General features: G+C 41.1%; 1 protein-coding gene across 3 annotated transcripts; it reads left to right on the top strand.

The window, feature by feature from the left end:
- The first annotated feature begins 123 nt into the window (after positions 1-123).
- homer3b (homer scaffold protein 3b) lies at positions 124-23,887 on the top strand. 3 transcript variants are annotated; one of them, XM_010897520.5, is made up of 11 exons: positions 124-654; positions 1,557-1,607; positions 5,865-6,021; positions 7,417-7,548; positions 7,637-7,744; positions 12,241-12,249; positions 15,455-15,591; positions 17,479-17,635; positions 20,830-20,943; positions 21,368-21,448; positions 22,144-23,887. In XM_010897520.5, the coding sequence occupies exons 2-11, from the start codon at positions 1,585-1,587 to the stop codon at positions 22,327-22,329; spliced, it is 1,104 nt and encodes a 367-aa protein (XP_010895822.4). In that variant the 5' UTR covers positions 124-654; positions 1,557-1,584; the 3' UTR covers positions 22,330-23,887. The 3 variants fall into 3 exon arrangements, with proteins under 3 accessions (XP_010895822.4, XP_010895824.4, XP_010895823.4); XM_010897522.5 differs by lacking the exon at positions 1,557-1,607; XM_010897521.5 differs by lacking the exon at positions 12,241-12,249.
- The last annotated feature ends 459 nt before the right edge of the window (positions 23,888-24,346 follow it).

Raw genomic sequence — 24,346 nt, 5'->3', positions numbered from 1 at the left:
ATTGTATTTCACATTTCAAATGGTGTGCAAAGTGGGTTGAACAGTATGCTGTAATTTGAGTCGCTAAATAGTAACCACCAGATGGCGATAAAGAGGGTCTAACATTCTAATTGAAGGGAAAGAAAGGGGTTCTTGAATGGGATGCCAGATCAAAATGGGCTGAGCAGGGGGAACAACAAAGTGCATATTGCAGAAAGATTTCATTACCGTGCGCTGACATTCATCAGGAGTAGAACGCATTTGTACTTTCATAGATTTTCCAATAGTTTCTACATATTTTTGGAGAGCCGTGGAATTACAAGATTTAGTGTGCAACCCCAAAGAAGAGAAACAAAAGAAGTCGATTCGCTGGAGATTTCGGACAAAGGAACACTGTATTGTAAAAATTCACTTCAAACAACAGAACTACTACAATTGGGGGGGAAATGACATGGTTGCAAGTCATGTTTTTTTCCTTCTGAATGTTTGAGGTATCCGTGTAGCTGATGTAATGCTACGTGCTGCACAATTATTAAGGAATTTACTTTACAGTGACACTCGAGACGTTATCATTTCAAAGACAAAAAGAGAGAAAATAACCGAAAGACATTACCTCGCTTGAGAAGACTGGAATTGTTATACCCTGCGAGGACACTGAAAGCCTAACAATATGGGGTGAGTACGGGCTTTTATTTCAAATCAAGTCGCACTTTCTTTACATCTCTAGGAAAGGCAAGGACTAAAAGTTCAAGGCGGTACACTATGTCTTAAATGACCCGCATGTTGTATGAAATTTGATAAGAAATATTCGCTAAGATTTTACTTATTGAACAATGTATGACTAATGTAGCCTATGCATATATTGACTCTACAATTTTTTTCTATCAAAGACTTCCTAATTATTTGTTCTTTATAGCCCATGAAGTCAAATCTTAATGTTTTGTTTTTTGTACATTTGAAATAAGTTTTAATCTTACATATTTCATCTGACCCTTTTTCAATGTCATCATCCTTGATAACAGCCCTCAGCATACACTCATGCTTATGAAGGTTCTACTTGACTCTGGATTCACTGCCACTTATCTTCATGATGTGCCTGAAATAATCAGATTAAAATGTTACTTTTGGATCCACTTACAATACATGCATGTTGATGCATACAGACAAATGGTGCAGATTTAGGTCGATTGTTTGGTACACAAGCTCAGCCATTTGAAAGTGTACCTAATGTTTAGCCCCTTTCTCCACTTCAGGTTTACTTGTGTTTACCTTAGTATCATGATGACCTAAAACCCACCCCATAATTTGGTTGACGGGCAGTCCTCAAGGCTCCATTGATGTTGAATTAAGCCGCTGTGGTAGATGTTGCCTGAATTATTTAATGTATGGTATTTAAGAGGGGCCTACAGGGATTGTCTCCTGTCTCAAGTTCCCACAGTTTTCCACCACAGAGAAAATGTTGGAAACGTATAATACTGAGTTACTGTTTTCATTTGGCCCTGGAAAGGAAAGCTCTCAGCTGTCTTAACACTGTTGAACAAGTGGAATGAACGTTTTATCTTCTTTTTCCACCACAGAAAAGGATCCTTCCCTGAGCTGTAAAAAATGTATCCATCACACAGAGAAAGGTATTATTGACACATGTCGTATGTGTTCGTTGTGCAAACTCATTGCCCATTTGTCCTGTGCCCAAAACTCTTCCTCTCATTGACCAAAGTAATCTCCCCTAAGTCCTCCATCTTGTCACGTCCAGTGTATGATCTTAGCATATTACTCTAATGCAGTGAAAACTGTATGTTCTGGCCTGTTATAGTCAGATTTGGTTTTTGCACTGAAATGTATTTCCTTTGATTTTGTCCTTATAAGTTACTACATTGTGTCTAAGGCATTGTTCCAAGACCAGTTCTCCCCAAAATATTATCCTTTTAGTTTTTTATATTGTGCAACTTCAGTAAAATGGGCAATTCTCCACTGTAGACCACAATGTGTTCTTTTATGTCCTATAGCCGACTGATGTTCAGGAAATGCTGCCTAATTGCTGTTTTTCGGATATTTTCTATTGCTTATGCATGCAATATTCAATTTCTCAGTCAGAAGAGGGCCTATAATGACCTTAAATTCAAAAGCAGAATCTGAAGTTCATATTACAAAGGATGATGATGCCAGTAAAGGTTTCCAAATTTCTCAGCAAAATGCCAGTTTTGTGTTGTTAATGCACATGGGTTCTTGAGAATTCTGTTTGATGAGAACCCAAAGTGTCTGTGTGTGAATATCTCTTTTTTTTTTTTTTTAAGGTGTAATATCCACACCTTGACTGAAGACCATATGTGAGCTGAGATGTTGATATGTCGACTTGTTGTTATGAGTTAGTGTTTCCAGCATGCTATTTTGGTATCTAGTTGTACAGTGTCATGTTGCTGAACTGGGCCGGACACTTTAGCTGTTTCAGGAATGTTGTCTTGAGTCTCACCCGACTCTCTTTCCAAATCAGTTTTTCCCTCACACATTTAATTTTGTCTACACAAAAAACAATGTTGTTGTCTGGAAAATTTTGGAATTGTCTCTGAGTGGTGTCCCCTTACCTGCTCACAGCAAGGGTAGCAACTTAGTCATTCTACCATGGGCTATTTCTTTTGAATGTTTCTAAATTAACTTTTAGCATTAACAAATGTAATTAGTTTTATTGACACTTAATTTTTTTCTTGTAATTAAACCACTTGACAATATCGTTAGTAATCATTTCAATTACATTAGGCTCCACCATTCATCTTTTCCATTGAGTCGTGATGATTTAAGTACCTTTGTCGCTGAGGACTTGTACAAACATTTGGGAACTGTTAAAATAAAAATGGGTAATTTTTAGTGATTGAGTTGAAATAGATTTTTCCCACGTATTTCTTAATGTCAGAGTTTACCTGTAGTATTCTGACAATATTTTTTCCCCATGGAACATTAATTTCCAATCCAAAAGCTTAGTTTTGAGCTACTGCGGCCAGAGTTTTATGCATTCATGGACTACAGAATGACTTCTGGGTATTTTAGGCTCCTTTCAGCAGGTCCACATGGGGGACCATTTTACTGATCAGTGACTTTGGGTGATGAAATACTGAGAGAGTTTAAGCTTGAGATGAAGAGACAATTGAGGGGGATTAGCTGGGGATGACACCCATGTCTCTGGGCGAATGGAAACACCCAGGGGTAACTGGGAAAGTGAGTTTAAGAGCCGAACACCGGATGTGACTCACTGGCTAATATCTAAAGTGTTTTTCACATTAAATACAGTTACTGATTCCAGAATTACACAATATCAACTGCTTTAACTGCGATCTCCTTCATTTCGGTTCTTTAATATGCACTAGAAAACATGAAATTTCATTACCTACTATATTTCCAATACTGAATAATTGGTTTGTTGATGTATAGTCTTGTTAGCAAGGTGAAGTCTGCATTTTGGAATTTCAAGTCTTCATTTGAATAGTTCATTTATTGTTGTTTGTCATTTAGCATTTATCCAAAGCAACTTACAGTTAGTGCATACATTTTAAGATAGCTAGGTGGGACTACCAAGGAACTGGGTTGTATCAAAGTCAGTGCTAGAAGGAAAAACAAATAGTGGCTGAAATTGTTAAAGGTGTGTTTGGCTATTGATATTTAACTTGACAGCCTGTTGTCAAGTGCTGCTGAGGTAAAACTACTGATTTAACACTGATGGTGTTGACCGATGCCAACGCTGACACTCTGCTCAGGACATACCTTTTCCGTTGAGCTGAATTGTCTGTGATTCCCACGGAAGAAGTGATTTTATCAAACACTGAAAGGTGCCCGTCGCCGACAGCTCCTATAATTAATTTGATGTTGTGAAACATTTAAATTAATTTATAGGAGTGGGTGGCATGTGTACAGCACGGGAAAGATAAGGAAGGATGTCAGCCTGGGATTCTGGCCAAGAGGAGTTTTTTTCCCTGCAGCTTCCTCCCTCTCGCCCAGCTGTCTGCCAGCCCAGCTGTCTGCGTCACCTTGCTAGCTGTCCTCTCCTCTCTCTCCCACAGTGATACAGCTCCATAGTTTTTGTTTTAATCAGTACTTGCACACTTAATAGGCATGCATAGAAAGGCTTTGCAAGCATGGAATGCTCTCGATGTGTAATCAAGCAGTAAACAAATGTGTTTCTCATTGGTTTCATGTAATACTTTAGAAGAGGTTGTCCTTGTGGACTGTGCAGTGTGGCTTGGGGGTGGGGGTTGGGTAGAGGTTGTCCTCGTGGACCGTGCAGTGTGGCTTGGGGGTGGGGGTTGGGTAGAGGTTGTCCTCGTGGACCGTGCAGTGTGGCTTGGGGGTGGGGGTTGGGTAGAGGTTGTCCTCGTGGACCGTGCAGTGTGGCTTGGGGGTGGGGGTTGGGTAGAGGTTGTCCTCGTGGACCGTGCAGTGTGGCTTGGGGATGGGGATTTGGTAGAGGTTGTCCTCGTGGACCGTGCAGTGTGGCTTGGGGATGGGGATTTGGTAGAGGTTGTCCTCATGGGCCGTGCAGTGTGGCTTGAGGGTGGGGGTTGGGTAGAGGTTGTCCTCGTGGACCATGCTGTGGTGGGGGGTGGGTAGAGGTTGTTCTTGTGGACCATGCAGTGGGGGTGGGTAGAGGTTGTTCTTGTGGACCATGCAGTGTGGCTGGGGGGTGGGTGGGTAGAGGTTGTTCTTGTGGACCATGCAGTGTGGGTGGGTAGAGGTTGTTCTTGTGGACCATGCAGTGCTGCCTGGAATGCACTAGCTGGTCAGTCAAAGGCCGGGGTCAGTGTCTCCTCCCTTCCTGCCTGGCCCTCTGCCTTTCCTTTTTGAGGTATCACACTCCCAACCCACTCCCTCCCAGCCCAGTCAATGTTGAGATGTCTTCCACACTGCATATTCAGTGTCATTCTGGTTCTTATGCTGTTCGCTTAACCAGGAAGTCTATACTGGAGGCCTTAGGCTCTAGAGCAGTGTTTCTTAATCCTGGTCCTCGGAACCCAAAGGGGTTTGTTTTTGCCCAAGCACTCACACACCTGATTGAAATTAAAGACTTGATGGCAAGTTGATTATGTCCATCAAGTGTGTAAGTGGTAGGGCAACATTCGAATCGGGTGTGTCAATGCTAGGGCAAAGATTCAAAACGTGCACCCCTTTGGGTCCCGAGGACCCGGATTAAGAAACACTGCTCTAGAAGGTTAGCCTTAATTGAGTCTTGCAGGTGTCCAAGTTGCCACAAGGAGTTGCTAGAGTGACAAGGCAACTATATGCTTTTATCTCCTACCCTGGACACTGTCTGGAGAATTCAACCTCCTTCCTTGGGACCCCGTGTCCAATATGCTTGCTGGATTCAAACCCTGGTCTCACTAGGAAGCAGATAACAATAGGAAACAAATTTGAAGATTATTTAGGACCAAGACCAGATTGGCTGATGTGTTCTACAGCACACCTCCTTTACACAGGGAACGGTGATTAGTCTGTTATAATCAAACCAGCCTTGTGACATCATACAGTTTTACACCATAGAATTCTGGCCATTATTTTCAAAAAGAGGGCATAACCTTAATTGTAAATATTTAATTGTTATTTTGATGTTTTATAGCATGTAAGCATACCAAAATAGGAAAATACAGTTTATGAATTCCATGTTTGGCCCATGTAATATGGTGCAAATTTTATTTCCTTTACATTTCTAACAGAACATATATTTTTATGAACTAATTTTGAATATTTTAAAGGCTACTGACATCCCAAAAAGATGGTTGCCAAAGCCTGTTAACGACGCAAACACACCATTTCACCACTTTGTCTTGGACGGGGATGACAGTGAGTGTCAGCCTTGTGTCGCTAATGCTAAACAACGTTGCATTACCCCCCCCCCCTCTAAGAGAACAACCCATCTTCAGTGCAAGAGCGCACGTCTTCCAGATCGACCCGGCCACCAAGAGGAACTGGCTCCCTGCTAGCAAGCACGCAGTCACTGTCTCCTTCTTCTACGATGCCAGTCGGAGTGTGTACCGCATCATCAGTGTGGGGGGCACCAAGGTGAGTTGGACTTCTGTTAGACGTGGTTCTGATTGAGGCGAACGGAGTAGCTCCATTAGGAAGGACCTGCGGTGTCTTGTCGAGTCGAGGGACGTTCGTTGGATGTTACCCAACATGTGTGTGTGTGTGCGCGCGCACACAGCCTAACCCCAATTGTACATTTTACCCTAAAACCTAATGCTGATGTCTAAAAGCCTTTTTCCTTACACCAGCCTGGCAAAATGAGAGTCCTTTAGATTGTTGGTACTCACAAATAAACTGAACCCTGTGAACACAGACTATTATTATATGGGAGCTGGCCTGGTCTCCGCTAACGTCCATGTAACGTTTACAGTCCTTTAGCCCTAGACTTGTCCTACAAATGGTGCCTCACTGGTTGTCAGCACACTTTGATATTAGTTTTACATTTTTGTCAGTACTAGAATGAGTGCCCTCAGTCCCTCAGAGGGTTGACCGGTTGGACAAAATATATATATATTTTCTTTCCTTTAACTAATAACATTGAAAGATTACACTTAATATTTTGAAATTTTAAAAGAAATTTCTTTACGCAGAAAAACACATTTATGCCCCTACCGTTTATAATCCCATGAAATGGCAAACATTCTGGTTCAACAAAACCGGTGCAAAATATTTGAAAATACTCTGAAGAAAGTCTGTTGATGTCTATGGCTCTGGGAGGGCTTACATATCCAAAATGAAGACAATAATTTCACTGTTTGACAAGTAATCTTCTAAAGAAAACTCCAGACCACTGGCAATCTCTCTAGAACAGGCCGTCCAACAAATTTGTCTCAAAAGTTGACCGAAATATGCGCATAGAAGTCTCTGAGAACCCCAGGGTCACGTCAAGGGATTTACTAGCATCTCTTGCCACAATCAATATCAGAGTGCCTGGATCACCTGTCAGAAAGAAACCGCAACCTAAATTAGCCATCAGGAAGAAGGAAGCCTCTGCCACTAAAATATATATTTTGTATGACTGTAGTTTGCCAGATAACATCGAAATGCAGAACCAGACTACTGTGACGTGAGTTTGGTGTAAGTGCCAAACCTCATATTTGGTGAAAAAACAAAAAATGCTGCCTTTAAACAGAAGTAGGCTGTACCAACCGAAAAGCATTGTGGCTGTGGTGTTATGGTCTCCGGGCCTGGCCAACCTGACGTCATTGAGTCAACCATGAACAAGACGAAGGTCCAAAACACTTATTGTGAAAGCAGGACGCACACCGACATTTCTTAAGAATTATGCTAAACGGGGCTGTATCAGATATTGGTCTAAAAGTGCACAAGGAAACAGCATTTTTTTTATCAAAAAAGTTTAACTTGTGTTTGATTAGATGTATCTGTCAATAGTGTTGAAATTAAGATGACGTGATCTGCCGTTCACCGCAGGCCATCATCAACAGCACCATCACCCCCAACATGACCTTCACCCAAACCTCCCAGAAGTTTGGCCAGTGGGCTGACAGCCGTGCAAACACTGTGTACGGGCTTGGCTTTGCCACGGAGCAGCAGCTTCAACAGGTCAGTCGCCCCGCCCATACCTTTCTAATTTAGCTGCCTAATCAAACCGAATATGCCTTTACATTGTGCCTCACTTTTCCATCCTTAGTTTTCAGACCAGTTTAAAGAAGTGAAGGAGGCAGCGCGTCTTGTCAGAGAGAAATCCCAGGAGAAATTTGAGCTAACAAACCCTGCGCTGAACATTGCTGCCCCACAGGTAAGGTGTGGAACTGCAGCTGCTCGATTAGCCCCATAAGCTAACTGCTGAGGCATGTGTCAGAAAGCGCATGGCTTTCCAGTGCCACCCTCAGGACTCATGTAACCCACAACACCACACACACACAATCTCAATTTTAGACACATTTCATCCTCTTGGGATTAGATGGGTGCTCTGTCTGACCATTTCATTATTTTCCCATTTGGTTAACTCTATTAAAGGATTTAATGAATGAAATCTGGGGATGTTATAAGGTAAACGGACTGACCACAACGTCTCCTCTTGGGAAGTGTAAAAGCGGTTGAGGTCTAAAAAGAAAAAGAGATTTTCTTCTAGGTTATCTAGGGTGCTAACTTTTAAAATAACCAGATGGCCTTTCTTTGAACTTTCTTAGGTTTCTTAACTTTGAGTTCGGTAATCACTGGCTGTATGAACATTGTAGTAGTGTAATATGTCAGGTTAGTCTGCTGTACAAGATTTTACCTTATAGATCGTCTCATACCGTCTTGTGTGCTGAAAGGGATTCCGGTTGTTAGGCTTGCTTTGTTTCCTTGGAATGTGGTCGTTATTATGGGATGTAGCACTGGGAAACGTTTGAAGGATTTGTTGTATCAGTAATGACAGCTTGAGCCAGTGTGGGTGGGAGAGAGGCGTCTTACACCACCACGCAAGCTATGCAAATACAAACTAATTGCATTTGGAAATCACATTGTTATACAGCTCATTGCTACTGAGCTGACCTGCATCAATTGCACGGCCATTTTATTTAGTGGTTATTTCAGCAAAGCAAAGTACTTGAACTGTTTAGGTTATTTGTTGTTGTAGCAGCATATTTTGAGCGAGAGTAGAGAGGTTGTGTGTGGGGTTGTGTGTGTGTGTGTAATAAAAAGCCATTCAACATCAGTGTCAGCCAAGACTATAAGGCACACATTTATTTTCCTTAGAATAGCGCTAGTCACATGACTGCAGATCTCCATACTGTTCCCAGCCAACCACGGCCTTTGAGTGACTGCAGTAGCACTGCCGTTGAGAATGTTTCCATATTCTAATTGGCATTTTTAAATGCTTTCTAATGGCAGAATTATGTACTAGAGTGAACAACGGGCAGGACAGAATAGACGGCCTGGGGATGTCATTGTTTGTGTGTTGATAAATACAACAATGCAACAGAAACGACAATGCATTCCTCATCTGGTTTGCATCTGTTGGTGATATTCCGGCCTGGGTCGTGATTCGCAACGGCACGTCCTGCAGATGTGCTTGTTTACAGCCTCGGCTCTTCCTGACGTGGTCCAGTTTCTCCCTGTTTTATCAAATTAATTCCACCAGCTATGCCCACATGTCCATGGAGACCAGCCAGAAACATTTGTTTGGCTCCTGTGGAAATGTGTAATGTAATTGCAGTGGGGTCACCAAGGAAACTGTCGGGAGCGCATAACATTTCTTTGTTCAGCCCAGTGACCCATTCCTTCCCTCCATCTGGAGTTCACTCAACACTATACTTTGAACCTTATGAACGCACAGACTGAGTTTGGCTGACTAGCCAGAGGCAGAATGAACCCACTACGGCACCTCTAGTATTGATTTGTAGATAAGAGAAGGTGCCTATTGATTTGGGATTTATGAATTTAGCACCAATGGTTTCGATAAACGTAACAAATATCTGTTGGCACTTAGCATAAGCTACTTGTAGCTCCTAAAATGATTCCACTCCCCGGGAAAGATGACGGTAATGAGCTTGGTAGTCAATCTAGTTATGGCAGATGTTATGTCACGTCTACGACGTAACGGTCACAGCTTCATGTCTTGAGGTTGTGCATTAAACCGATGTAATGATTTGAATAATTTGTTTTTATAACCCAGACAACTGCAGTGTGTAGGTAAAATCGTTGGGGAAGCCAAGCCAGGAAAATAAGTCTTATTCATTGGCTAAACTTAGACGACCATCACCCAATGGTTGAATAAATTCAAGCACATGCTTGTGTTGTCACAAAACAGTGCATTGGAAAGAATGTGAAGACTGAAGTACAATTTATACTGTATAGCAGTGACTGCTAAAGATGGCAATCAGAAGAATTTTGGTCTGATCTATGTACCAAGAACCTAAATTATACTGTACTGAATAAAAATATAAATTTAACAACTAGAAAATCAGTCTATTGAAGTCATTTGGCCCTAATCTATGAATTTCCCATGACTGGGAATACAGATATGTATCCTTTGATTAGATACCTTACAGTCACTTTGGAAAGTATTTAGAACCCTTCACATTATTTTTGTTTTAGACATTATTTTAGTTTTTTTTGCTGTCACTCTACACACTACCCCATAATGACCATTCAAAATGTGTTTTTAAATTTGTGTTTATAAAGAAATGTTAGACCCTTTGGCAGCGAGCATTCCTCACATTCTTTCTAGTAGATCCTCTCAAGATCTATTAATTTTGATGGACAGTGTCACTGAACTGTCTCCCCAAACATATCCAATGGGGTTCAAGTCTGGGCTTTGGGTGGGCTTCTTGAGCATTCACACACTTGTCTCAAAGCCACACCAGTGTTTTCTTGGCTTTGTTCCTGGGGTTGTTGTCGTGCTGAAAGATGCATTTTCGCCTCTGGATCAGGTTTTTCCTTCAAAGACCTCTTTTGTAGTTCTGTTCATCCTTCTCTTAATCCCGACCAGTCTCCCGTCCCTGATGCGGAGAAGCATCCCCATAGCATGATGCTCCCAACACCATGCTTCCTCATGGATGGTATTAGACCGGTGATGAATGAGTTGTTTTCGCCAGAGGTAGCACTTGGCATTGTTTGCTCCTTGGGGTTTCAGGCTGGGTGTTTTGTAAAAACTCCTAGTGACAACTGCTGATGTAAAACTGGCTTTATAAATACATTTGATTAAGGCCTTTTTCCCCTCATGCTCTTAGAGTCCTTCAGGCGGCATGTCACATGCCTTTTACTCAGGGTTGGCTTCCGTCCAGCCAATCTACCAAAAAGGTCTGATTGATGGAGTGCTGCAGAGAGTTTTCCTTCTGGCACATTCTCACATTTCTTCCGAAAAACTCTGAAGCCCTGTTAGTGGCCATTGGGTTATTGGTCGCCAACCAGATCAAGACTTCTTGCCTAGTTACTTAGTTTTGCTGGACGGCTCTTGGAAGAGTCTTGCTGGTTCCAAACTTTTTCCATTACAAAATAATGGAACCCACTATGCACTGGGAACTTTGAATGTGTTAGAGGTTTTTATATAACCTTCCCCAGATATGCCTCAACACAATTCTCATAGATCTACGAAGTCTTCCTTGGATTTTATAGCTTGGTTTTTGCTCTGGCATCCTTATGTAAACAGGTGTGTGCCTGTCTAAATAATGTCCAGTCAACTGAATTTCTAGCAACAGCTCAAGGATGATGAAAGGACAGGATGCATCTTGTCCTTTGATTTGGAGTTTCATGGCAAAGGGTCTGAATAGTTATCTACATAACTTGGAAAATAATTTCAAGGCCGTGTAAATCCTTTTTTCTTCCCACTTCCTAATGTGACAAAAAAGGGAAAACTCAAAGTAAATACCCAGTGTTAGGACATCTTGACATCTACTGAACAGTTCCTTCACTACGCATCTTACATCTTTTTCCGCCCCAGCAAGGAAGTAAAGGAGAGATAACCGGATTAGGCTAGTGGTCATTTTGGGGGTATGTGTCAAGTCGTGCATCACAGTGATTCTTGACGGCATCTAGGAGCTTCTCTGCAATCCGGTGCCACACATCATGGCAGCCATATGGAAAAGGCAGATGGATGGGTGTGCTCAAGTACGAGGCCTATCTATATTTAATATGACCTCACCGTTAAAAACCCACAAAGAGCGCCGGCGAAGACTGGCCCTGACTATGCCTCTGATGAAAGCTCTTATCAATTAATAAAGCTGCTCCAGGGTCTCAATGAAACCAAGTGTGTAGGAAAGGGAGAGGTATAAGACGTGGAAATAGATTTAGCAAAGACTCCAGTAAATAAGTAAATAGTGGCGATGTACTTGCAGGAGCACATGGCTGTAACTTCTTGAAGGCTTGAAAAATGTTAAGACATAAAGTGTTTAGTTTCTCAGTTGTTTTGGTATAGTGGTAATTCCCCTAGTATTGATTTCCCCAGTGAAAATGTGGTAGAAATAAAAAAAGAGTACCTCATGGTACATACGTCAAAGTATTCCGCACAATTAGTATTTACCTCCATTCAAATATAGTTGTGGTTTCATTTTTAACTTTACAACGGAATGACTGAAGTAATGCACTGTCAGCTACTCCATTTTCGATATATTGATTTGCATAAGATGGTGTGCAGTGGGACAGACTCCGTATAATAACTGATGCTGACGTTTTGTTTGTCTACTTTGTTCATGAACGCCTTCCTTCTGTCTGTTTCTGTCCTCTTTTTTTACCTGCTCTCCTTTCATCCCACGCGGATGCCCTCTGCCTCGCTGCCACTGCCACACCATTGCACTGCTCATGTCCCAGCTCTCTCAGGTGAGTGTCAGCTCTATTGCAGGTCTCTATACAGTCTGCTGCCAACTGGCACACTCACTGCTCTTTCTTCCAGAGGCATGATCCCCACCACCTTGCCCAGGAGGTCTTTGTGCATATTGTTAGTGGGACTTGGGAGTTCAGAACCAATTGTTGTAGAAGACCCCATATCCACTAGTAGGCCATTGTTTACGGTAATGCAGTTACAGTGTAATGATAAGAGCTCATTATGAGTGTTGGGAAACCAAAGGAAGGATAACTGCACTGTCGGTACATTTAGGTCAACTTCTGCACTTGAGATGTCATCCTTTGAACACCAGTCCTAAGAAGCAATCCCTCTCGTAACACTGAGTGTTTAAAAAAGAAAAAATGATGATGATGATGCTTCTCGTCTCATGTTTGCATTTGCTCCAATTGGAATGCATTAGTAAGCGATGAGTGAAAACGGATAGAAAATGGGTAATCCTTTATTACTTAAACATGATCTACAGTATGAATAATTTAGAGATGTGCTCCCTAGCTGTTGACTTTGGTGTGTTGAGTTGTCTTAGCTTTGATTTAAATTTATTTTGCCCTCGCCTTTTGGACCTGGCCAGCTTCGTTTGAATGTTGGCCCTGTGCGTTTTATTTTGACGTTTTTTCCTCCGTATGATACAGTACAGTATATTGAGCGACTTGCTGGGCCTTAGAAATGGAAGAACATCCTTGGGGGAATACATACAGACTGTGAGATTAATTAATAATACAAGCTTTTCTGAGTGCTGAAGTGTAAGGCCTTACATTTGGCACTTGTCAAGCTCAGGTTTAGTTTTCTATCTGTCCAAAGAGGAAGAGTTGTGAAGATGTACCTCACCGATTCATGTGTCTTTTTTAGGGATGAGCTTCCAGCTGTACTGAACTTTTATGTAACTAAGCTGTAGTTGACAAAAGAGAGACCTTAAAGCTGCCCTTAGTACGACGGAGCAAACGCGAATGGGCTGGACGTTTATCAGAGTCCATGTTTAGTCATCACACACAGACATTTCGTCAAGTATGCACCAACAAAGTCAATGGTGGAAGCATCAATAATCTTTCTTCTAAGAAACAAGGACAGTTCTTGGCATGGTGTTACCACACACCAAACCTATATATACAACACAAATACAAAACGACAATTAAATACATGATTAAAAAAACACAAGTTCAACACTTAATAAAGTATATTTTATATATATATATATATATATATATATATATATATATATATATATACACATACACACACTACTCCCCAAAAATAAATCCCAATGTAACCAACAAACATTTGTAAAGTCTGTAAATTCTGTTAATTTTAATTCTATGAATGGTTTCAAAATAAAAAACAAAAAAAGGATCACAATGAATGTGGTGTAAATTTAGAGCACACATCCATATCTCCAAAAATGTAAAAGAACTTTCCAGCAAGTGTAGATCATTTTTCAGATGACCATATGTCCCCTGAATTTCGGTGTGAATATAGCTTCATGCCCTAATTGACTGGGAAATTGTTGACAAATAGAAATATGTAGTGCAGTTTTAGCATCATCCAGGCTGTTTTGCCATTTCTAAGCTTGGCTTTGTTGGATTCATACTAATGACTGTGGACAGGCTCTCTGGAAACCCACAGCAATGTGCTTCAAAACACACAGAAAATGTGAAAGATTGTTTTCAGGGGTGTATATGAAAGTATTACCTTTCAAATGCCAAATTATCCAATAAGTCCTTTTAAAGAAAACTTTAGCTACTTCAACCGAAGTACACTGTTGATTTTGTTCCACGTAAGTGAGAAACTATTTGAACACAATGGAGTCTGCTTGTTATCTCGCAACTGTCAACAGTGCCCTTGGTTATTCATTAGATGAATAAGGAAAACCAGCTGAATGCACCTAGCACAATGAATAAGAATACAGATGACATAGGTAAAAAATATATATAATAGCTGGCTACAAAGATGGATCGCTTGAATTTTTATATTGTAAAAATTTTTTTACAGTTTAATTTATTTTTGCACTTATACGTGTGATTGGCAGTATAAATAGGCATAGTAGTGAAAGACAGAGTATTTGCAGAAAGAGCAGGGGGTCAGATTCAGACCCGTTCTGAAGTATATGTGCACTGGAGGCTCCAAACCAAGACCACGTTTAAATATATTTAAATCAGAATACATGGGAGTCCAATTCCACTGGCTAGCATGGCATGATTATGAGCCTTAAACAATAAATGTTTATTTTGCGTGCTTCAGTGTGATCTAAGTAAGTGGTTAGTAAAGAAATATTTTACAACCCCATTTCCCAAAAGGTTGGGATGCTGTGTAAAATGGAAATTAAAACAGAATGCAAAGATGTAAAATATATGCCCCCACCTTAGAATTTGATGCCAGCGACACGTTTAAAAAAAGTGCTGGGACAGGGGCAAAAAAAGACTGGAAAGGATGTGTAATACAAAAAATGACCTTGAAGCACATTGCATACTTTTTTTGTCCATTATCACCTGCAATTGACTAAGCCAGCCAAAGAAGTTTAGGAAAGGAACTTTCACCAAAAAAACTGTATATGTGATGCTTTCACAGTAAAAGTAAAGAGTTATTTCACAAGAAAATATAATTTAAATAGCAGCTGTTTTATAGAATTAGGTGTGTGCACAGTCATTTTTAGAAAGTATTCAAAGCTGCTAGAAGTATACCCAAGAGGATTCAAAGCTGCGATGCCAAAGGCAATTCCACTAAGTACTGAATAAAGGGGTCTGAATACTTATGTACTTATGTAAGTAGTTTAGATTAATCTAATCTACATATGTGCATCAGATTTCTGTTTTTCTATTTGCAGTAAATTGGCAGGAATATCTGTAGTGTTATATTGGGGTATTGTGTGCAGATCGATGGCAAAACAAAATGTGAACCAACTATGTTTACAGTCTATGAAACAACAAAGTGTGGAGAAGGCGAAATGGTCTGAATACTCCCGAAGGCACCTTTGTGTTAGAGCAGGGGCTTGGGCCAAAGTCCGCAAGCCCAGTAGCTCTCCACAGGAGTGTGATTCACCATCACTGCCTTCCCTTCATACTATAGATTACTTATGGTCAGCTCACTTGCGAGTACAGTGAGCAAAGAACAGCTGGACAAACATATTGAATTTGACCTCATATACTCAGCATCCAGCCGGTGCCTAACCATTTCCCTGTGGTCCCCCAGGAGCTATCAGAGGAACGCCACTCTCCACCGCTGCTCGCTGTCAATGGGCCCGAAGACAAGCTGTTCCGTAGCAAGAGCGCCGACACGGAGCAGCTGACGTCAGAGAAAGAGCGCATCAAGAAGATGCTGTCCGAAGGGTAATGTTACTGAGTGGGAACGCGTGCCCTGTCACCCCTGGGCCGTGGGACCAACGCGGTATTGTGGCCACTGGGATAGATGCGGCCGGTCTTTATGTTTTCGGACATTATGGGTTGGACGAGGCTATCTGAATGTGCGGCTGTGGGGGGTGGCCTAAATATCCATTATTTCATACTGAGGAAACGCACGGAAATTATATTTTTGCTTTTAAATAATGAATATTTTGGTTCTCTCTGACTTACTTCGTGTCCATCTTGTCCAGTTACACTAAGCCTGTTGTCCTTAGTAGTTTGATAAAAACTCATAGTGAAAGTTCACTGAATAAATATTTCTACTTGACCCTCCCGCTGTATTTAAAATGTGCAACACCCTCCCACTTTAAATATTATGACCACAGTAAACCATTTTAAAGTAGGCCTACTTCATGAAACCACCATCACTGTGCTACTACTAACAGAATAGATTCAACCACAGATTTCCCGCTAGCCCACACTGGACACCAGCCAGTGAGTTCTTTATTACTTGACTTAATGTTGTCAACTGTGTAGAGTAGAGGTCATTAAGGGTCCAAAACATTTGCCACTTGGTCAGATATGCATGAATACAACATAAAAAAATTACAATTAAAGCCTGCTTGTTCAAAAGTAGAAACGGAAATAATTTGTATATAGATTACTTATCAGAGATTTCAGCAAATGCATAACAAAATACAAAAAGATCACTTTTTAAATTCAATTTAGAACGTGTCAAGGCACAGATCTGGGGAAGGATATAAAAAAATTATTCAGGGGCTACTGTACATCTGAAAATCCATGGACCCATTGTCCCTGAATTTGTCATTTTATTGTAATTGTCACAGTGTGTCAATTGTTTTTAAATGTGCACTGTTAAATGTAGCCCATTGTCTTCCGCTGTCTGGTGTTGTCATGGAACTGCGTGGCTGTCTAATGAGTCCCTAAGCAGCTATCATTGTGTGGCCAGGCATGCTGTGCACCCACCATAGTCTGATTTCTAGGGCAGCGTTTTTCGCTAACGTGCCAAATTATGCTAAACGTTCAGTGGCTTGTGACGCAAAATAATAAATGTGCTCACGAAGGCAGACATAAAGCTTCTTTTGGTATAACTTCCGATATGGTGCCCGAGTAAATGGAAATGCACACGCGTGCTGCACTCTTATATTGTCGTAAAATACGGGGATGTGACCAGGCAACTGTCTCACACAATTCACCTCATACAACATCACGGGGGAGCGCATTTAACCAAGGAAAGCATATTAGCGCCTAAAGCGAAGCATTAGATTACGACCCATTCACATGTTACAGGATTCGTGGGCCGTGTTTTAGCCGCAGAAATGTACTAGATACAATAAGTAATCGCGGAATGCGGCATAGTTTTCTGTGGAGGTTGCTGTTGGGAGATTTTAACCCACTGACTGTGTGAAGCTGAGTCATGTGTAGTAAAGCCATGGTCATTAGCAAGGCCACTCAGAGCTGTCTGCACTACATCTTCTCCATGCACAAAAACACAATTTAACAGCCCATGCTCTCTGACAACCCCTGCTCAGGCTTTTCTTGCCTGTTGCTATGGTGAGTAGGCTAGCAGTTGGCAGGCGTTTAGAAACGGCATTGGGTGTTCTTGCCTAAGGCCTCCGTAGGCTACTGTACAAGATGCTTATCTTGAGAGTAATGTAACTTTCCCATCTCCCTCATGTTATTTGGAACCTATAGTCCATTCAGTCTGACGGCCCCACATTCTGACATGACAAGCGTTCCGTGGTCCCTGAGTTGCCATAATATTACTTTGTGAGCAGTGCTGTAATGCTGCCTACGGCCTCTAATTTCTCTAATAATGGAGCACTTTTATTCTTGTTTTTTCCTTTCCTCCAGGTCCATATGTGAAATTAATCTGGAGGCAGAGCTGTTCACCCTGCAGGATAGCAACGCTAAGCTAGTAGCAGCACTTCATGAGGCAAACACTGGTGTGGAGGAGTGGAAGAAACAGCTGGCTGATTATCAGGAGGAGACTGAGAGGCTCAGAGATCAGGTAAGAGTTAAGATGACAGACCTGCTATTCTGGCACTCTTAGACCAGGTCTCTCTCAAGCCAAACCTTGCCCCTTCACGTTATTACATATTTGCTCACTGAAAGCAGCAAGGTTTTTTGTACTTTTGAAAATGTTTATATTATGTTAAAAGGGCACTGTGTAAAATCCTGCTTCGAACGCTTTCTGGACTTAATTTAGACAATAACAACTTGCCTCCTTCTCTTCCCTTACTCAACGAATCCAGAATGGTACTAGCTAGGTCATGGTGGTTGTGGGTGGGGGAAATGGTTCTGCAATTATCTGGAGCCAGTTTGAAGGACACTAGAAGTAAAAGCAAACTGATAAACGGACTAGCGAGAAAGTTTAAATGGGGATAAACTTGGCCACAATTTTGTACAGAAAATATTTAAAACATTAACTTAAAACTAACTGCATTTCTTCTGGTCATTCATGCTTGAATTTATGGTATTACAGTAAAGATTTTACTTACGACCTTTAACAAGTGGCAATGTAATCAAGGTATACAAGTATTATTTTATATACATTAACATTTCAGGCTTAGTTATGAGCAATTTGCAATATAAATCGTTCCGCGTCTGAATGTAGTCTACTCCTGCTTTAGGCCTCGCCACGTTTCATGTTTAAAGTGGAATGCTAAACGTTAAACCGTCCTCAGAGCAACAGCAGACCTACTGGAGATCAGTGGTCCGGTGGTAGTTACAGGATGGTTTATACATATCAAAGAACCATACTGACAGTTGGTAAATGCAGCACGGTCAAAGCTGTGGACGCCACTAGTTTATTCAAATGATTCCTTTCTGGGGATGTCACTGTTGACGTGCCTCAACGATCAGAGAGTGAAATGTGTTTTGCATAACTTACACTTAACTCGGAAAAGATAAATGTGCCCTTGGTCAAGCTTAATGAAGTTCTTTCATGTGGCAGATTAAAGTACCACTGTAACAAATCAGCCTGGGAAGAAATGGCTGTCAACAGTTCCTTTTCCTTTTAGCTCCAGGCGCTAAGGGGAACAACATTCTTCTTGTCTAACAAAGTGAAGGTTATACCCTTCTGCAACAATGTCATCCAAGCGAATGGAAGTAGACCAGGTCTCCAGGGCTTGGTGGGACAGGAAGACTGTTTTGGGAGAGGACACCCCATTTCCCCAGCCCTAGTTAGAGCTAAAAGACAAACCACCAGAGGAAGAGAAGGAAAGCGATTGGTTAGGATTTTCAGCCATGCCCCTTTCAAAGTAAGCCCATTTATCATCAGGCTCTCAAAGTGGTAGGTAGGTTTTACAGAATGTGGGCTTGGTGGTTTTATTTTCAGGGGTATATTTGACACTGCAGGGATGCTCTGTTCCCTAGCCTGCTCTGTTCCCTAGCCTGCTCTCTCATGTCTTGGCGTGCATTTCTGTAGACAGGAGCTGAGAAGGGGTAAGAGCAAAGGGAGGAGGTCCTCTGCAAAGACAAACCACATCAACAAGGCATAGAAGAGCACTCACCGTTCTTAAATCCCATCTGTTGGTGCTCCCACAATGCTAACATTGGCCAAGTTCTTTTCAGCTCATTTCAGTGTAATGTATTCCACTTGGGCTCCAAATCTTTTTCCTGCAAGGCAATTTGAGTTTTAGAGATCATAACAGTAGGTCTGTTTTCGATGGTTTCAGTTGTGGAATGAAAGGGCTCTTGTGCTCAGGCAGTAACATCATTCCCTCTGTAAAGTGCTGTCACGTGGACTTGACAGGATGAGGTTGAAATGCCAAATCCCCCTACAGAAGCTTTCTAGGGCTTCGATGGATGGCATGGACTCCATCAAGGGCAACTTTGAAATTCCCTCTGAAGCTGCAGAGATGCAAAGAAAGATTGGGTAATTGTGAAGGCTGTGCACGTACTCACAAATTCTAGTTTGTTTTCAATAAACAGGTCAGTTTTGTAGTGTGATTCTATTCATGCTCACGTTTGGTGTGAAGATAATTGGGGGGGCTAAGACTTCATAATTTGGCCTGGTCAGGCCTTCTTGATTTTACCTGATAGGAATGGAACTATTTTGCTGTGTTCTACTGCTGCAAAAGCCCATCTGTGACAAGGACAGGAGTTTTCTTTACTACATATTTGGACACAGGGATATTTTACTGTAAAATTCCAACCACATTCATTGATGAAGGTAACCCGACATAACAAGTCACACAAAAGTGAAATGTTGAAACCGTTTATGAAATTTAAATAAGCAGAAATGCTGTTTCTTTGTCCAGAAAGTTAGTAAACCTCTAACTTTTACCGTCACATAAAATGTCTAGAATCAAGTGCACCTAAACAGCTACAGATTATTTAGAAAATCAGAGAGGAAGGTCCAGTCTTCCATAAAGACTGGAAACACCTATCTGAGGCCCTACATGGGACAGGTCGTCCCACCAAATTCAGGCCAACAGCTGACCCGAACGATGCACGTGGAAGTCTCCAAGGACCCCTGGGTGACCTCAAAGGATCTACAGACCTGTCTTGTCACAATCAACTTCAAAGTGCCATACAACTGTCATATAGTGGCTGCACAACCTTGTCCTACATGGGAGGTCAGTAAGGAAGAAGCCTCTGCCACCAGAAAAGGGTATCAAGACATGACTGATCTTTCCCAGACAAAACTTGTGTAAAGACCTAAACTCATGGAAAAATATGCTCTGGACAGGTGAGTCAAAGGTGGAGTTGTTTGGCCGCAACACTAGGCGCCACGTTTGGCAAAGACGAAACACAAAAGCACAATGATCAAAAACACACAAAGCCAAGCTCCAACAGAAATTAAAAAAGAAAGAAATGGTGGTTAATGGAGTGGCCGATTCAAACCCCAGATCTCAAATCTATTGAGATGATTCAGGGGGATGTGAAGCGGGCCATGCATGGTAGAAAGCCCTCGAACATCACAGTTGAAGCAGTACTGCAAAGAAGAATGGCCAAATTACCCCCAAACAAGTGTTGCATGACTGCTTGTCTGTTGGAGCAATCCACTGTCGACCTTGAGAATTGCAAGTTGTTTCCAAAATGTGTTTCACCCAGGAAATAACTGTCAGCTTACATAGGTGACCGAAGACATGAGCAGATGTTCAACCATACATTGTCGTTGCATGTACACTAAAATTTAAAGACCTTATTAAGAGTGTTATTGTCTTTCTGAATGTCTCTGGTGTTGTGTGCCATAAGGTGGCAGAGCTGGAGGCTCAGAGCAGGCGAGCGGGTCCGAGTGAATCTGAGATGAGGGATGAGCTGACTCAATCATTGGAAGAGCTGGAAACCTTGCTCAAAGCAAAAAACGAGGTAAGACCTGTGGATCAGACTGCTAGTCCCCAGGCTCTTTAAATAGCACAGTTCAAAGAAGAAAAAAACGTTAAGAAAAAGCTATGGTTTTTCATTTCCAAATCTCAAGAAACTTGTTGTTTTAATGTTTTTGTAGAGCTTTTTATCTGAAAGCAGAAAGACTTGGTAGAGGTATTTGATTTTAACTTAAGTCCACCTTTGTTCAAAGGAAATTGCTTTGGGTATACATCTATATTGGATGGATTAAATTAATCCCGACAGCATTATGGAAAACCAGTCAGTCAACTAAACAAACAGGTTTATTGGATTTTTAAAGTTATTTAGGAGCATCTGCAAACCCTGGACTATTGCTCAAATGTGCTATGAACGGAAAACGTCCAAAACATTCATTCGTAAGGAAGGCTAACTGAGGTATCCTTTTTAGGAAATCCACAATCTACAAAGCAAGAAATCAGATATCCATGAGTTGGAGAAACAAAAGGAAGAAGCTGTTCAGAGACTTCAGGTGGGTTTGGGTAATTGGGACGAAACATGCTTTATGGGTTATCTACACTGCATAGCATTTGCCATTATCATATACTTTGTGGAATATCTGCACTCAATAGCAGGGGTATTCAGCTGTTACCCTATGGGGGCTGGAGCCTGCTGGTGTTCTGTTCTACCTCATCATTAATTGCACCCACCTGGTGTCCCAGGTCTGAATTAGTCCCTGATTATGGGGTTGCTATAAAAACAAATTTAGTAGAACTGGCTTTGAGGGCCAGAGTCCCACTGCTCAGATATGTTGTGCCATAAAATTACTAACTCTTACAATGTATTATTTGTAAAACATTGTATCAGAGCACCTCTCTTAAATAATTTATTATATGGTATATAAATGTCCAAATAGTGTGTAAGTCATATCTGGATTTTTTATGTCTTGCCATTTAAGTCAGATGTTGTCTTCCGTAACTCTTCTGCAAACTGCGTTTGTCTGTGGATTCAAAGAAGAGTAGCTGCTGCATGTCCATTATACTAATGTTACAATCTTATGAGTACTGCAAAATAGCCTGCAAAAATGTAATGCAAAATGAATTAAAATCACACCCCTTATCATGAATTGATTTTAAAGTTCTGAAAATGGATGGGAAATGTTGGGAAAGTTTATGATATTGACAAGATGTCCTCTGACATTGATAGTAAGCCCTCTGATCATTCTAGGATCTGGAGACCCGTAACACAGAACTGGAAGAACGGGTTAAGAGCGCTGAACACACTCTGGCTTCCTCGCTGGAGGAGCGAGAACGGGCCGAGAGTGAGGTTCAGCGGGTGATTGACGTCCTGGACGTCAAGATCTACGACCTGAACGACCTGCGACAAAGCTTGGCCAAGCTCATTGACAAATAACATACAGCATTTACAGGATTTTCTAGGGCAATGGACAAAGAAGGAAAGGAAGCTAGCTTTTTTTTTTTTTTGTCCAATGTTTGCTCGCGCACGTTACTGGAGTGGGTAATGGTAGAACCTTGGGTCCACATGTTGCAGAGGTACATGAGAACCAGTTCTACTGTGGTTTTCACGGTGGATGGTGAGAGCATAACATTCACACGTCTTTGTTTTTACGTTGCTTGAAGAGAATTGTTCCAATGACCTTAACACCGTTTTCATGTAAATGTTGCTTTTTGGTTATGATTCAGTCAACATGCAATTAGAGGTTAACTTGAAATTCAGATGTGGTTGAATTGAATCCGGGCTAGCGCTTAGATATGTAGGTACCTAAGAATTGTTTGAAATTCGTCAGTATTATCAATTCATACAATTTTACCATTATTATTTTATGTATTGTATAACATTAAGTTGCCATGAATTATATGGTGATCCTACCAGAATAATTCTGCAGAATCCTACACGGCAGAGGCCTAATTAGTAAGGGTACTCAAAGACAAAAGTGCATGAGGTCAGCAAAGGAACTTGCCAAGTACAATGACTTATATGCATTAACCAATGTGCAACCTTTTACAGACTTAAAAGCACAAGTAGCGTTAATAAAGTAATGTACTGTACTTGAGTCATTGAAACTAACTTGGTATCTGGAATTTAAGTGATGCACACAAGTTTTTGTTTTTCTTGCTAATGATTATATAGCTGGGTACAAGTAAGGTAAATGTGTGTTGAATTAGCAGTACTGTTTTTGACCAGTGCGCTGTGACATCTACACCGAAGCGTTCGTGATGACAAACTGCAATTCCATTGAACAATGTTGTCATTTCGCTTTGTGCATGTAGACAATGTGGCTACCAAACTGAATCCAACAAAGGTGACAATCAGAAGTTTAATCAGCTGTGTGTTTGCATCATGATGCCTATATTCAGTGTCAGGGGGCACATTATCCCATCAGCATGGTTGTTTTACAAGTCTACAAGGTTTACATATTGTGTATCGTCATACAACTGTAGTCACAACACGAAATACAGTACCAAAGATGCACTTTTCTTACCCATGTGTGATGGATGAACCATACCGTCTTAACAGTACTGCACAATACATTAGAAAACAATTGTACAACTGTCAAATTGCCTTTAGATTTTTCATTGAAATGTGAGTGTAGGATCAGTTGCGATCTTCTCTTAATATACTTGACATGGGTTACTTAATTAGCACCAATACCTCAGCAACCTGCGTTCAAAATTCATTGAAGTTTGTTCAAATAAAATCACAGTTTCCTTATCTGATTTTGGGTATGGAAAGGTAGGTCGTTTGGCAGAGGCTCTTACGGGGAAAGAAATTGAGGATTCATTTTTGCAGTATTAACAGCCAGTGAACACCTGATTTTACTTCAGGTATTAAGAGGATCTTTTTAACATTAAACTGAAATTGCATTGTATGTGGAAATCAATTATATTGTGAAATCTAAATGTACTTCAATTGTGAATACTGTTTTAACATTAAACGTTGCAGCATTGTAGTTTTTTGTGACGCTATGTATTTGAATAGTACGAATGAAATTCCTGAAGGTTTGGCAGTCATGTCTTTAATTTGGGACCAGTGTTCCATTGAAAAAGAACAATCTTGTATGTCAAATCCTGTTGACTGCACTCACCTTTTACATGACAGATTTAGGAAAACCAAAGATAAGCAATCTCAACCACATCTAAAAATTTTGCTGCGTTATCTGGATTTGTCTACAGGATGCACAGACCCAACATGGATGAAGTCTTGCAGCTCTTCCATTAGGTAATAGCAACTTCATAGTATTCAGGTTTTCAGTAAGGAGCTAATAAAAATGGTCCTGCTTCACCTAACACCTAATCTTGTGGAGCTTTTGTGAGCAAATTGATCACTGTGGCCATGGCCAGGAAGTATTGGATACTATAACAGCAAAACTACCACTGAAGTGACCAGCTGTACTGTGAGAAATGTGGGA

This window comes from Esox lucius, chromosome 8, assembly GCF_011004845.1.
Source record: "Esox lucius isolate fEsoLuc1 chromosome 8, fEsoLuc1.pri, whole genome shotgun sequence".
In the NCBI taxonomy this organism is placed as follows: domain Eukaryota; kingdom Metazoa; phylum Chordata; class Actinopteri; order Esociformes; family Esocidae; genus Esox; species Esox lucius.
The sequence above is the reverse complement of the archived record's forward strand: the minus strand, read 5'-3'. Positions and strand labels throughout refer to the sequence as shown.

Coding starts and splice junctions, on each gene's coding strand:
- homer3b (XM_010897520.5), top strand. CDS start 1,585: ATGTATCCATCACACAGAGAAAG. Junction 7,549..7,636: donor CGGAGCAGCAGCTTCAACAG/GTCAGTCGCCCC, acceptor TTCCATCCTTAG/TTTTCAGACCAGTTTAAAGA. Junction 21,449..22,143: donor AAGCTGTTCAGAGACTTCAG/GTGGGTTTGGGT, acceptor TGATCATTCTAG/GATCTGGAGACCCGTAACAC.